Raw genomic sequence first — 13,974 nt, 5'->3', positions numbered from 1 at the left:
ATCTCATCTTAATAAAAAATATCTGTGTGGAGTGTGTTGAAGGGCAGGGATGACCCTTCATCCACATAACACTAGTACTTCTGTCTTCATGGACAATATTGTACCACCACCACCTAGAAGTATCTTAGGTTCATTGTGTCAGATTAGCTAGTTGAAGGTGAGACTGTCTGGAGCAATTATACAAGAAAAGACTACATATTGACAAACAATTGTACAAGATAATCTGGGAAAAGAAATGACTGTGCAAAGACTTTATGAATGAAGGAGTAAACTAAGAAAAACTAATGAGCAAAGTGCAAAAGAAATTACAAGTGTGTAAAGAGCACCAACTGCATAAGGAAGAGCAACAACAAAGAAAACTAAGAATCCACTTACTATTAAATTTCGTATTGATGGGGACAGTGCCCACATTACTATTATGTGGCTTGGCTGTAACCAAACTATTGTTGGACGATACTGTGCTCCCATTATGCTGAAAGCCTGTTGATAAGCCAGTCATCATTGTAGAGTCTTCTGTTGTCACCAAACTTTCAGTTGTCGAGTACTCAGTGGTCACTAAGAATGGAGTAGTGGCTAAGTCCTCTGTAGCCACTAACTCCTCCATAGTTGCCGAGTACTGTGAAGTCTGCAATTGCTCTGTAGTCTCCAATTCCTCCACCATTAAGTCTTCCGTAGTCACTAAGTCCTCTGTAGATGCAGTGTCCTCTGTAGATGCAGTGTCCTCTGTAGATGCCAAGTCCTCTGTAGATGCCCAGTCCTCTGTAGATGCCCAGTCCTCTGTGGATGCCCAGTCCTCTGTGGATGCCGAGTCCTCTGTGGATGCCCAGTCCTCTGTGGATGCCCAGTCCTCTGTGGATGCCGAGTCCTCTGTGGATGCCGAGTCCTCTGTGGATGCCGAGTCCTCTGTGGATGCCGAGTCCTCTGTGGATGCCGAGTCCTCTGTGGATGCCGAGTCCTCTGTGGATGCCGAGTCCTCTGTGGATGCCGAGTCCTCTGTGGATGCCGAGTCCTCTGTGGATGCCGAGTCCTCTGTGGATGCCGAGTCCTCTGTGGATGCCGAGTCCTCTGTGGATGCCGAGTCCTCTGTGGATGCCGAGTCCTCTGTGGATGCCGAGTCCTCTGTGGATGCCGAGTCCTCTGTGGATGCCGAGTCCTCTGTGGATGCCGAGTCCTCTGTGGATGCCGAGTCCTCTGTGGATGCCGAGTCCTCTGTGGATGCCGAGTCCTCTGTGGATGCCGAGTCCTCTGTGGATGCCGAGTCCTCTGTGGATGCCGAGTCCTCTGTGGATGCCGAGTCCTCTGTGGATGCCGAGTCCTCTGTGGATGCCGAGTCCTCTGTGGATGCCGAGTCCTCTGTGGATGCCGAGTCCTCTGTGGATGCCGAGTCCTCTGTGGATGCCGAGTCCTCTGTAGATGCCGAGTCCTCTGTAGATGCCGAGTCCTCTGTAGATGCCGAGTCCTCTGTAGATGCCGAGTCCTCTGTAGATGCAGAGTCCTCTGTAGATGCCGAGTCCTCTGTAGATGCTGAGTCCTCTGTAGTTGTTGAGTCTTCAGTAATTAGTATAGCCCCAGTTACTGAAGTTATTAATTTGTCAACAGCTACTGAGCTGTCATTGATCACCAACTGCTTAGATGTTTGCTCTGTGGGGGCTGTGTTTCTGGTGTCTTGAAAGGAACCACTGGCAGTAGAAAACTTGTTTCCTTCATGGAGCTGTCCTTAGAAGAGTACATGCAGTCAATTATAAAATTAAATGCATTTTCATTATCAATTGACAGAACAAGAAGACAAAACTGGTATAGTTGCAGGTCAGGAGCATGAAAGATAAAGTATCATACATACGATCACATGATCAGATTTAGTACAAGATTGTATTCTGTTTATGTGGGAGAAACTATGGGTTATTGAAAACATGTACAAACATCAATCTACAATGACTGAGGTAAGACTTTACTGGAGGCAATATCCTGCCACTTCGTAGATAAAAGATGGTATTTGAAAAGCTTCCTATAAAACCCACATTTATAATCAAACAAATATATTGTATATAATTCATGAGTATTTACATAAACAAGTATACCGAAACAGGTAAAGATAAACTATCTTTCATCCTTCTCCACAATCAAGGCATTCTTTGTCTTAATTACCCCTTCTAATAAGGAGCAAGAGTTCATTAGCCAGTGCATATTCTGAAATGTATTTTCACTCTAGGTATAAAGTTGCCAATTCACCCACAAGTCCCCCCCCATCTACCACCCCCCAAATGAGTCTGAATTACTGGTATTTTCCTTACCTCTGATAACACAAACTCAGTCAACAAATTACCAACATTCAAACAACAATACCTTCACCCTTGCTAACCTCCCCCATCATTCTCATCCTCAACCTTTCCTACGCCATAGCTCTATTCTGTCACTTTTTCACTATCATTCCATTATGAATTCTACCTTTGAATTAAGCTCCCATAACCATCCTGTCAGTAATGTATTTTACATGACAAACACCTTAGCCTTGACAGACACATGAGGTAGCTACTTTCCTGTATACTAGTTAGATAATGCACTTCTAACTCTTCATTCCACTATTTCTTCTTACTAGCACCCCATTTTCTGAAAAGTGCACCACTACTGTACACTTCAAGATCCTAATATTCCCATTACATTTGCCTTGATATCCTTCTATTGTTCTTGTCCATTTTCATCTTTCTATTGACACTTTCAAATTCTGTTGCTCCTCTTCATTTTCACTTTTCTCAAGTAGAGAAGAAAAGGTAAAAGGTGCAGAGGGAGAGATGATAATGGAAGAGAAGGCAGTGAGAGGAAGGTGGGCAGAGTATTTTAGGGAGTTGCTAAATGTGAAGGAGAATAGGGAGGGAAAGGTAGTTGCAGTGGGAAGCGCTAAGAAAATGAGAGTGATGAGTGAGGAAAATGGAGGAGAAATAGGGAAGGATGAAGTGAAAGCAGCTGTTAAAATGATGAGGGCAGGTAAGACACCTGGGTTGGATGGATGCCATGCAGAATGTCTGAAGAAAGGAGGTACAGTTATGGTGGACTGGCTGGTGAGGTTATTTAATGTTTGTTTAAGAGAGGGTAGAGTGCCGGAGGACTGGAGGAGTGCCTGTATAGTTCCGCTTTACAAGGGGAAGGGGGACAAGTGTGAGTGTAGTAGTTTCAGAGGGATCAGCTTGTTGAGTGTAGTTGGGAAGGCTTATGGGAGGGTCTTGATTGAGAGGATTAAGAGAGGAACAGAGGGAGTAATTGGTGAGGAACAGTGTGGGTTTAGGACAGGTTGCCTCCCTCTTACCTTAATACCCTTCTCTTTTGCCTCCCTCTTACCTTAATACCCTTCTCTTTTGCCACCCTCTTACATTAATACCCTTCTCTTTTGCTTCCCTCCCTCTCTACCTCCCCTTCACACTCAAATATAAGGTACCCCGTACTGGTAATATCTTACTTGTTGTAGTGATTGGTGTTGAGCCCTGGTGTGAGCTTGGTATTGATACAACCTGGGGAGTTGGGTGTTCCTCTTCAGTATTTGGAGCTGTGCCAATCTCAGGAGGTTCTTCAATCACATAAGAAAAGGACTCTATATATTCTCCACTATCAGTTGAAATGTTGTGTCCTGAACCTGTACTTATGGCCCCTAACAGTGTGGTATTTGAAGTTCCTTGTGCTTCTGAAGTTTGCTGGCTTGATGTTATTGTCAACTCCTTTGAAGTGGAGGAGCTATTACTTGTTGTCAAAGGAGGAGGAGGGCCTACATGTTCTACTTGATGCCTTGTAACATTTTGAACTCCACTGAGCAGTGGATTCTGGATTACACTTGTGTGGGTCATGGGGTTCCTGTTATCATTCCTAATACCATTTTCATCAGTCACTGTTGTTGTCCCCTGGAGGGGAGAGGCAGTTCTACCAGTGCCCTGTGCACTTAAAAGGGTGGGGGGATCCACAGGTTCTGGGGAATCTTGTTTTGTAATCTCTCCAACCCTTCCAAGCAATGGATACTGTGGTAAAATTTGATGGGTTGTGGTACTTCTATTGTCATTTGTTGCTGTCCCCTGGTAGGGGGAGGCAGCTTTTCTAATGACCTCTGCTTTTGAAGAGGGAGAGGAGTCCACATTTTCTAGGGTATGAGGATATGTAATCTTTTCAATCATTCTGATAAATGGATTCTGCAATATACCTGCACTGGCTTTAGGGTTCCTGTTGCCATTCCAGACATTGTTTTCAGTCTTTGTTGTTGTCCCCAGGAAAGGAGAGCCAACTTTACCATCTGAGGAAGATGAATACATATTGTATTCAGGAGAATTATTTGTGGACTTGCTTTGGCTTTTGTCCTCTGGAAGTGAGGCTGGGTTAGCATTTCGTCGTGGCTTCATATACTGCAAAACTGGCCGTCGCCAGGTCCTGTGGTGGCCAGGAAATGGACCCAGTCCAAAAGCCTGTGGTCTCCTCTGGTACCGGTCACTAAAGTTCCTTTGGACATTGCCTCTGGTGCCATTCCATCCACCACGCACCTTCCACATTTGTTCCTTCTTTGGTTTTGAAGTGACACTTGTGGTCTTCAGAGCAAGAGTGGTTGTAGTCACAGAAGCACTGAGGTTTCTTTGGACATTGCCTCTGGTGCCATTCTGTCTACCATGCACCTTCCACACTTGTTTCTTCTTCGGTTTTGAAGTGGCACTTGTGGTCTCCAGAGCAAGAGTGGTTGTAGTCAAGGAAACAAGAGGAGTCTTGGTCTCAGGAGCAAGATTCATCCCCATGCCAGATGAATGGAAGCTCTCAACCTTGAACAAAAGAAATATGCGAGTCTGTGCCTGATATTACTTGTCTGAACATCACTGGATCTTAACTGTTCTTCTAAGAGTGATACAAATCATATTTACCTTTTAGTTTATGACAATAACTAGAACAAAGTAGTGCATGATGAGTCATAATATTACAAGTATATAATGGTAGATTTCAAACCTAGAAGTACAGTTTGGTTATTGAAGAACAGTGGGTTTCAGGATGGGGTCAACAAATTGTCTGGAATAGATTTTAACTTATACATACATATACCAAGGCTTTTTCCCCCTTACTAGGGAGGTAGCCAAAAAGGAAAAGGCATAAAATCATTCCCACCCGTTCCATCCCTGAAAACACTCCACACCCCTCCACCCTCCCTCCCATCTTAGCACCTCCTAGATGACGGGTCATCCCTGCACCCTGTCCACTGTCCTGGGTCAGAAGCAGTGTCGCAAGACACAGCACATCCACAGCAAGGCCGCTTCATTAAATCGGCGACCCCCCCTCTCCATCCCCCCATATAAAGGAGAGGACGGGGAGAAATCCCTTCGGGCTGCGTCAAAATTTTGCTCACACACACTACCTCACCCCCCATCCCCCCATCCATTCCACCTCATGCATCACAACATCTTCCATATACAACCATTCTCCATTCACCCGTCTTCTGTCCTCTCCCGTCCTTCCTCAACAGACATTCCCCTCTTCCCCAAAGCCCCCTTCACCCCATCCATCCATCTCATCCTAGGATGTCACCTCATGTTCACTCCCTCCACATCTGCCTTCCATACCTCCTTTACTAGTCTTTCTTCACTCATTCTTTCCATGTGTCCAAACCATCCTAATACTCCTTCATCAACCCTCTCCCCCAATTCCCTTTCCAACCCGTGTTCTCCTCCTCACCTCCTCATTTCTCACTCTATCCAGCCTAGTAACCCCCCATCATACTTCTCAGACACTTAATCTCAAACACATTCAAGCTCCTTCTCTCTTCCTCTCTTATGTTCCATGTTTCTGCTCCATACAGTGCTGTTGGCACAATCACTCCTTCATATAGTCTCCTCTTAGCATCCATTCCCAAATTTCTATTCCTCATTACACTTTTTAATCCACCAAGGCATTTACTCGCTTCTCTCAATCTACATTCTACCTCCATCTTTACTCCACCTTTTCCTGCCACATTTGCACCCAAGTATCTAAAACTATCCACTTCCTCCAGTTGCTATCCCTTAATGCTCACTTCCAGATTACTGCCACTTTCACCCCTTGTACATCTCATCACCTTACTTTTACCCACATTTATCTTCAGCTTTCTTCTATCACACACTCTCCCAAACTCTATCACCAACTTCCTCAATCCCTCCTCCGATCCTGCCACAAGCGCAGTGTCGTCCGCAAACAACAGCTGGCTCACCTCCCACTTTTCTCCATTTCCTTTAACCATCTCCAATCCCTGACCCACTACCCTTGCATTTACCTCTCGCACTACCCCATCCATGTATAAGTTGAACAGCCAGGGTGACATAACACATCCTTGACGAAGTCCCACCTTTACCTCAAACCACTCACTCTCTCCATTTCTAATCCTGACACAAGCTCTTTTTAACTTGAACAAGTATTAAAGATACATACATACATTACATACATATACCAAGGCTTTTTCCCCCTTCCAAGGGAGGTAGCCAAAAAGGGAAAGGCATAAAAACACTCCCACCCATTTCATCCCTAAATACACTCCACACCCCTCCCACCCTTCCTCTCATCTGAGCACCTCCTGGATGACGGGTCATCCCTGCACCCTGCCCACCGCCCTGGGTCAGAAGCAGTGTCGCAAGACACAGTACATCCACAGCAAGGCCGCTTCATTTAATCGGCGACCCCCCCTCTCCGTCCCCGTTTGCATATAAGGAGAGGACGGGGAGAAATCCCTTCGGGCTGCGTCAAAATTTACTCACACATACTACCCCACCCCCCACCCCCCCGACCATTCCTCCTCATGCAGTCACAACATCATCCATATACAACCATTCTCCACTCACCTCTGTCTTCCGTCCTCTCCCTTCCTTCCTCAACAGACATTCCCCTCTTCCCCAAAGCCCCCTTCACCCCATCCATCCACCTCATCCTAGGACGTCCCCTCATGTTCACTCCCTCCACATCTGCCTTCCATACCTCTTTTACTAGTCTTTCTTCACTCATTCTTTCCATGTGTCCAAACCATCCTAATATTCTTTCATCAACCCTATCTCCCAAATCCTTTTTCACCCCTGTTCTCCTCCTCACCTCCTCATTTCTCACTCTATCTAGCCTAGTAACCCCCACCATACTTCTCAGACACCTCATCTCAAACACATTCAAACTCCTTCTCTCTTCTTCTCTTATGTTCCACGTTTCTGCCCCATACAGTGCTGTTGGCACAATCACTCCTTCATACAGTCTCCTCTTCGCATCCATTCCCAAATGTCTATTTCTCATTACACTCTTTAAACCACCAAGGCATTTACTCGCTTCTCTCAATCTACATTCTACCTCCACCTTCACTCCACCTTTTCCTGCTACACTTGCACCCAAGTATCTAAAACTATCCACTTCCTCCAGTCGCTCTCCCTTAATGTTCACTTCCAGTCTACTGCCACTTTCACCCCTTGTACATCTCATCACCTTACTTTTACCCACATTTATCTTTAGCTTTCTTCTATCACATACTCTCCCAAACTCTGCCACCAGCTTCCTCAATCCCTCCTCTGACCCTGCCACAAGCGCAGTGTCGTCCGCAAACAACAGCTGGCTCACCTCCCACTTTTCTCCATTTTCTTTAACCATCTCCAATCCCTGACTCACTACCCTAGCATTCACCTCTCGCACCACCCCATCCATGTATAAGTTGAACAGCCAGGGCGACATAACGCATCCTTGACGAAGTCCCACCTTTACTTCAAACCACTCACTCTCTCCATTTCCAATCCTAACACATGCTCTACTACTCACATAAAAACTCTTGACAGCTCCCAAAAGCTTTCCTCCTATCCCATAAATCTGCATAACCTCCCACAGTGCCTTTCTGTCTACCCTATCATAAGCCTTTTCCAGATCCATAAAAGCCCAAAAAACATCCTTCCCCTTTCCTATAGCTTTCTCACATATCTGTCTTACCACAAAGATCTGATCTACACAACCTCTACCCGTCCTAAATCCACACTGTTCCTCACCAATTACTCCTTCTGTTCCTCTCCTAATCCTCTCAATTAAGATTCTCCCATAAGCCTTCCCTACTACACTCAACAGGCTAATCCCTCTGAAATTACTACATTCACACTTGTCCCCTTTTCCCTTGTAAAGAGGAACTATACAGGCACTACTCCAGTCCTCCGGTACTCTACCCTCTCTCCAGCAAACATTAAATAATCTCACCAACCAGTCCACCATCACTGAACCTCCCTTTTTCAGACATTCTGCATGACATCCATCCAGACCAGGGGCCTTACCTGCTTTCATCATCTTTACAACTGCCTTCACCTCATCCTTCCTTATTTCTCCTCCATTCTCCTCACTCATCACTCTCATTTTCTTCGTATTTCCCACTGCAGCTATCTTTCCTTCCCTATCCTCCTTCACATTCAGCAACTCCCTAAAATATTCTGCCCATCTTCCCCTCACTGCCATCTCTTCCATTATCAACTCTCCATCTGTACCTTTTACCTTTTCTTCCCTACTTGATTCGCCTCCTCTTCCTCTCTTAATTTCTTTCCAAAACATCTTTTTATTACTTTCAAAATTTTCTGTCATACTCCTACCCCATTTCACATCTGCTCTCCTCTTTGCCTCCTTTACCTTTTGCTTTACTTCTCTTTTCTTTTCTTTGTACGTCTCATATGACTCCCCTGTCCTCTTTTGTAACCAATCTGTGAATGCTCGCTTCTTCTCTTCTACAACCTTCTTTGTTTCCTCATCCCACCATTCACTACCCTTTCTTCTATTTCCCCCTGTCCTTCTTGTTCCACACACCATCCTTGCACACTTTAAGACTCCCTCCTTGAACCATCCCCATTCCTCCTCCACACCCATCTCTGCTCTATCCTTAACTCCCTCCCACTCCTCCTTCAGCTTCTTTTCGTACTCCTTCTCCTTTTCCTTTTCATTCAAGGAGTTCACTCTAAGAACCTCCCTACCTTTTGTCCCTTTCCTCTTTCTCCATCTATCCTCCACTCTCAATTACCTTCCACCAACAAATGATCTGATATTCCCCCACCCTCTCCCCTTAGAACATGTACATCCTTAACTCTTCCTATCATAATCCTATTTACCACTACATAATCCATTAGTGCTCTATCTACCACCCTTCCCTCCACCACCCTCTCCCATGTGTACTTATGCTTGACTTTCTTCCGAAACACTGTATTTGCTATCATCAACTCTCTTTCTAGACACATTTCCACCATCAACTCTCCACTACGATTCTTTCCTGGAACTCCACACTTCCCAACCACTCCATCGATTGGACCATTTCCCACTCTAGCATTAAGGTCTCCCAGTACTATTACGTTGACATTTCTTCCTAAACCCTCTATGCACTCATTTAAATCTATCAGGAGTGAAGAGAGGGCGAGGGAGGGAAGGGGTGGCTATTCTAGTAAGTGAGGAGATAGGTAAAGGGGTAGTGGAGTGGAAGGAGGTTTCCTCAAGGATAATGTGGATGAAGGTGAAACTGGGAAAGGAGATGTGGGTCTTTGTAAGTGCATATGGGCCGGGCAGTGAGAAGAGCATGGAAGGAAGGGAGTATTAAAGATACAAGATAATTATTTTTAAAAATTGTTATAAAGGGGTAAAGGGGTTTTTCATACACACTAATCAATCAATCAATCCAGTGCCCCAGGCATCTCATGCAGAAGATCAGAGATCCACAAATCTTAGGTAACCCTCAATAGCCCCTAAATTAGCCCAAAAGTCACTCAAAGAAGAAATATTGTGTTTCTGTCTGAGTATGGCTATGTTGGGCTTGTGTAGGGTAAGATGTTTGGCATTTTCTGTGTGATTGTTGCATCTGGCATAGTTTGTTTCTGTGACCAGTCCTATGCTATTAGTACTATTTTAGTGCTGGACAGGGACCTGAATGCTGGTGAACTAGTATGGTTCTTGCCAGTAATGTGCACAGACATTGCAAGGGGCTTGAAATTGGGCACTTCACTCTTTTGTATTATTCGTATTTGGCAACTATCCAGTAGGGTGCAACACCATTTTCCACATTATAATTTCTGAATGGTAAGAAAATGGAAAAAGCCTGTGAGAAATAATTTTTTTCATTCATTTTTATATATTTTTGTGAAGGGCACTTTTGGGGCACAGGGCAAAGGGGCAGGTGCTCGGGCCTGGTTCTTGCTTCTCTTGGGAATGATATTTGTAGTAAATCTTCCCTACATAGTGTAAGTAGTTATGGTGAAGTTTCTCTCATGTGAGTAATGCTGGATGTAGCAAACAAGGTCTGCACCTCGTAGTGTGATGCTGGACAATGCAGCAAAAAGGGGTTGCCTCATATGTATGTTGCTGGACCATACAGCATAGAAGGCAGATTTATACTATACAGAGATACCTTGAGATACAAAATTAAATCGTTCCGTGACCGCCATCATATGTCAAAAAAATCATCTCAAAACAATTATTCCCATTTAAATTAATGGAAATAGAATTAATCCGTTCCAGTGATACGAAATTACCCCAAAACAAACTTAAATTATACAAAACAAGTACAATTCATAGATAAATACACGAGTAATAAGTTAATAACAATGATAAAATGATAAATAACAATGATAAATGTTATTTATCATATACCATGGAGACAGGTGATAGCAGTGAATGGAGGTGTGAGCCAGGAGGGAGGGAGGGAGAGAGGGCAACGAGAGCTAGCATATGACGCACACACACTTACAGTGGGTAATGATGAATACACAATATTACAAACACTTGAAAAGGAACAGTTTCCCACACAGAGCGATTAATACATGGAACAAATTAGACAACAAAACAGTATGTGCAAACACTATACAAGATTTTAAGATAAAACTTGATGCAGAGAGATACAAAGATGGGTCACCACAAGCATAGCTCCCCCCCCGTATATTACAACTAGGTAAATACTAGGTAAATACACACATTAATACAAATGAAATTAAAATAACTAAGATTTTCTCTTTTTTCATATGATTAAAAACAAGGCAAAACTAATTTTTTGGGCTTTTCAATTAAATTTTTGTTGGCTTTTCTTTTTAATTCTTTTTTGGGGGCTTTTCACTTAAATTTTTTATCATCACTTTCACGTCTGGCCCTTTTGGCTTTACCTTCATTACCTTCACTGCATGGTCACTTTAAGAGAAAACGATCAAGAGTAGTCCATTTCTGCCTCTTTTCTAACATGTGAAAATGTGAAAGGCATGTATCATTAAATAAGGTATTTGCTCTCCCTGTAGACAATTTCTCAGGGTGCTTTTTCTATACAAAAATCAGACAATTCTTGCCATTTGGCAAGGACATCATGAATTTCACGTAACGTTAGCACCTCCTCCTCACTGCAGAGTTCCAACATCACCCCCGAGTGGGTCATCTCCTGTAACTACTTCAGCTCCTCTGTCATGAGTTCTTCAGCATGCTCCTCAACAAGATCAGTAACATCTGCCTCGTCTAGCTCCAGTCCCATGGAACAACCAATGGACATGATCTCCTCCTCAACAGGTGGTTCTGATGGCTGTTCAAATCCCTCAAAGTCTTGCTCTGAAACAACACCAGTCCATAGCTTTTTCTAGCCCAATTTCAAGGTTCTCCTGGTAACCTTTTTGCCAGGAAAGATCTAAGAGTCTTAGATTACAATGTTGTAATGGTCTTTCCAAAATTCACGTAATGTTAGGTTGGTGTTTTTGCTAACTTTGAAGCAATGGTTGAAGAGCTACTTGTGAACAGTTTCTTAAAATTAGAGATGACTTGTTGGTCCATGGGCTGGAGGATAGATGTATTTAAGGGCAGATACACAACATTTATGAATTTGAATTCATCTATGATGTCATCCTCAAGGCCTGGAGGATGACCAGGAGCATTATCCAAGAGAAGGAGACACTTAGGTGGGAGACCATTCTCTGTTAAGTATTTCTTGACAGCAGGGCCAAAAACTAAGTTCATCCACTCTATAAAAAACTGACAGGTCACACATGCCTTACTATTTGCTCACCACATAACTTGTAATTTATCTTTCAAAACTTTATGAGCTTTAAAGGCCCTGGGGTTTTCAGAGTGGTACACAATTAACATCTTAACTTTATAGTCGTCACTAGCATTAGCTCATAGGGCAAGAGTAAGCTTATCTTTCATAGGCTTGTAGCCAGGTAGGCTCTTCCAGTGATAAACGTGCACCTAGGCATTTTTTCCAAAACAGCCTAGTTTCATTGCAGCTGAAAACTTGTTGCAGTATTTATCCTTCTTGAGCTACGATAGATTCAAGTCTTTATGAAGTCTTCCGCTGCCTTAACATCTGCATTGGATGCTTCTCCATGCCTAATTATAGAGTGAATCCCAGTTCGTTTTCTAAAATTTTCAAACCACGACCGCCTTTAAATTTTTCACCAACAGTACCTTCCTATGGTTCTCCCTCCTTCTTAGTTGTATCACATTTGAGGTCTTGGAAGATAAGAATAGCCTTTTCTGAGATTGTTTCTGTAAGTCACCAGCCAACTCATTCTCCTTAATCCATATAAAAAGTAGGCACTCCATCTCATTATGTAGGTCTGTTCGAAGTTTTGAAATAATGATGACACCTTTGGAAGGCTGCACCTTCTTTATTGTGTCTTTCTGCTTAATGGTCATGGATATTGTTGATGCATTGCGTCCACATTCTTTGGCTAAGTCACTCACCCACACACCACCCTCATGTTTTGCAATTATTTCATGTTTTACTTCCATAAAGATAATTTTTGGACGAGGTTTTCTTTTCACTATCTTTGTCCTTGTCTTTGGGACCCATGGTTATGCACAAAAATCTAAATAATACACAAAACAGGCACAAACATGACTAACAAACAGCAAAGATGTAAACAAGAAGACAACACACAAACTGAAGCATCGGGAATCATTGGGAGCTGAGCAAACAGTCTGCCACCTACTGCTGGCATTTCAAATTATTGCACATAACCACACTGTATCTCAAAATTTTCATTGTATGTTAGGGCGTAAATTTTCAAAAAATCTTACATTGTATCTCAAATTTTTCCCATGTTAGGGCGATCGTATCTTAAGGTATCACTGTATAGGGAAAAATTACTACAATTTTCTGTGGAGCTAATGTAATAGACAAAAGTAGGAGTAATAGTGTAGTTGATTCAGTGTGTGTTTAAGGGAAGGAATTACCCTTGGTCAACTGTAGGAGTGCATATGTAGTCCCACTATACAAGAGGGCAAATGTGTGTGAATATAGTAGTTTTAGTGGGGTCAACAGGACCAATAATACCTGCATGAGGTGGTTTTGTAGGACATGTCAGTGACATCTTCCTAACACTTAACTTTAAAACCTGTAAACATCCTTATCTCAATAGAAAGGTGTTTGAGGGGCTGGCAGTCTTCAGACTGAGCCAAAAATGTATCAACTTGTTTCCTCCACCTTTTCACACAACCTATAACTTCTCCCCTCCTACTACAAATTGGTGACAAAGATCCATACAAACAAAGGAAATATATGTCTAAATCTTTTTACCAATGAGATCTGTGGGATGCCCCAAGGACCAATGCCAGCTACTGTTGGGATGCAAAATCAGTGAAAATTGAAACAATATTTATTAAAACAATGATTGTGTCAAGTCTGTTGAGAAAGAGAAACTGACTGACTGACTTAACTCTTGGGGAAACTTTATACAAGCTTTAGAGATTGAAAAAATAATAATAAAAAGACATTAGGAGAAAATGCCTAAAACAGGGGACAACACCTCTGCATAGCCTACAGCATTAAAGGCAAACTTGAGTTATAAAACAAAGAATAGGAACACGGGATACCTCACAGTAACTACTTGTCGTCCAACCCAGAAATGTACTGTACCTGCAGGTCTTCCAGTCCTTTATGTAGGGTCTCCAAGTCTTCTGGGTGAGGGGTCTCCTGGTCTTCATTGTGTTCCAAGGGTACCTCACTCACTTCCACTTTCCCATCTACTATCTAGCCAT

General features: G+C 43.2%; 2 protein-coding genes across 8 annotated transcripts in view; one reads left to right on the top strand and one right to left on the bottom strand.

Moving 5' to 3' along the window:
• Positions 1-13,974, bottom strand: part of LOC143033940 (uncharacterized) — a 63,859-nt gene that overhangs the window by 1,131 nt on the left and 48,754 nt on the right. The window contains exons 4-6 of the mRNA XM_076199623.1: positions 13,853-13,966; positions 3,452-4,784; positions 376-1,716 (exon numbers count right to left, since the gene is read on the bottom strand). Of these exons, the coding sequence (XP_076055738.1) occupies positions 376-1,716; positions 3,452-4,784; positions 13,853-13,966 (2,788 nt within the window). The remainder of the gene's footprint in view (positions 1-375; positions 1,717-3,451; positions 4,785-13,852; positions 13,967-13,974) is intronic.
• The window catches only part of LOC143033942 (uncharacterized), a 49,493-nt gene that overhangs the window by 26,303 nt on the left and 9,216 nt on the right, over positions 1-13,974 (top strand). Inside the window, exon 1 of one of the 7 annotated variants that reach the window (XM_076199629.1) lies at positions 9,571-11,508. The exons of the other annotated variants lie outside the window; for them this stretch is intronic. The gene's annotated coding sequence lies outside the window, so the exon portion shown is untranslated. Of the gene's footprint in view, positions 1-9,570; positions 11,509-13,974 lie in introns of those variants that run through there. 7 annotated transcript variants of the gene reach the window in all.

This window comes from Oratosquilla oratoria, chromosome 16, assembly GCF_046742065.1.
Source record: "Oratosquilla oratoria isolate Oo_2021 chromosome 16, ASM4674206v1, whole genome shotgun sequence".
Classification (NCBI taxonomy): domain Eukaryota; kingdom Metazoa; phylum Arthropoda; class Malacostraca; order Stomatopoda; family Squillidae; genus Oratosquilla; species Oratosquilla oratoria.
The sequence above is the reverse complement of the archived record's forward strand: the minus strand, read 5'-3'. Positions and strand labels throughout refer to the sequence as shown.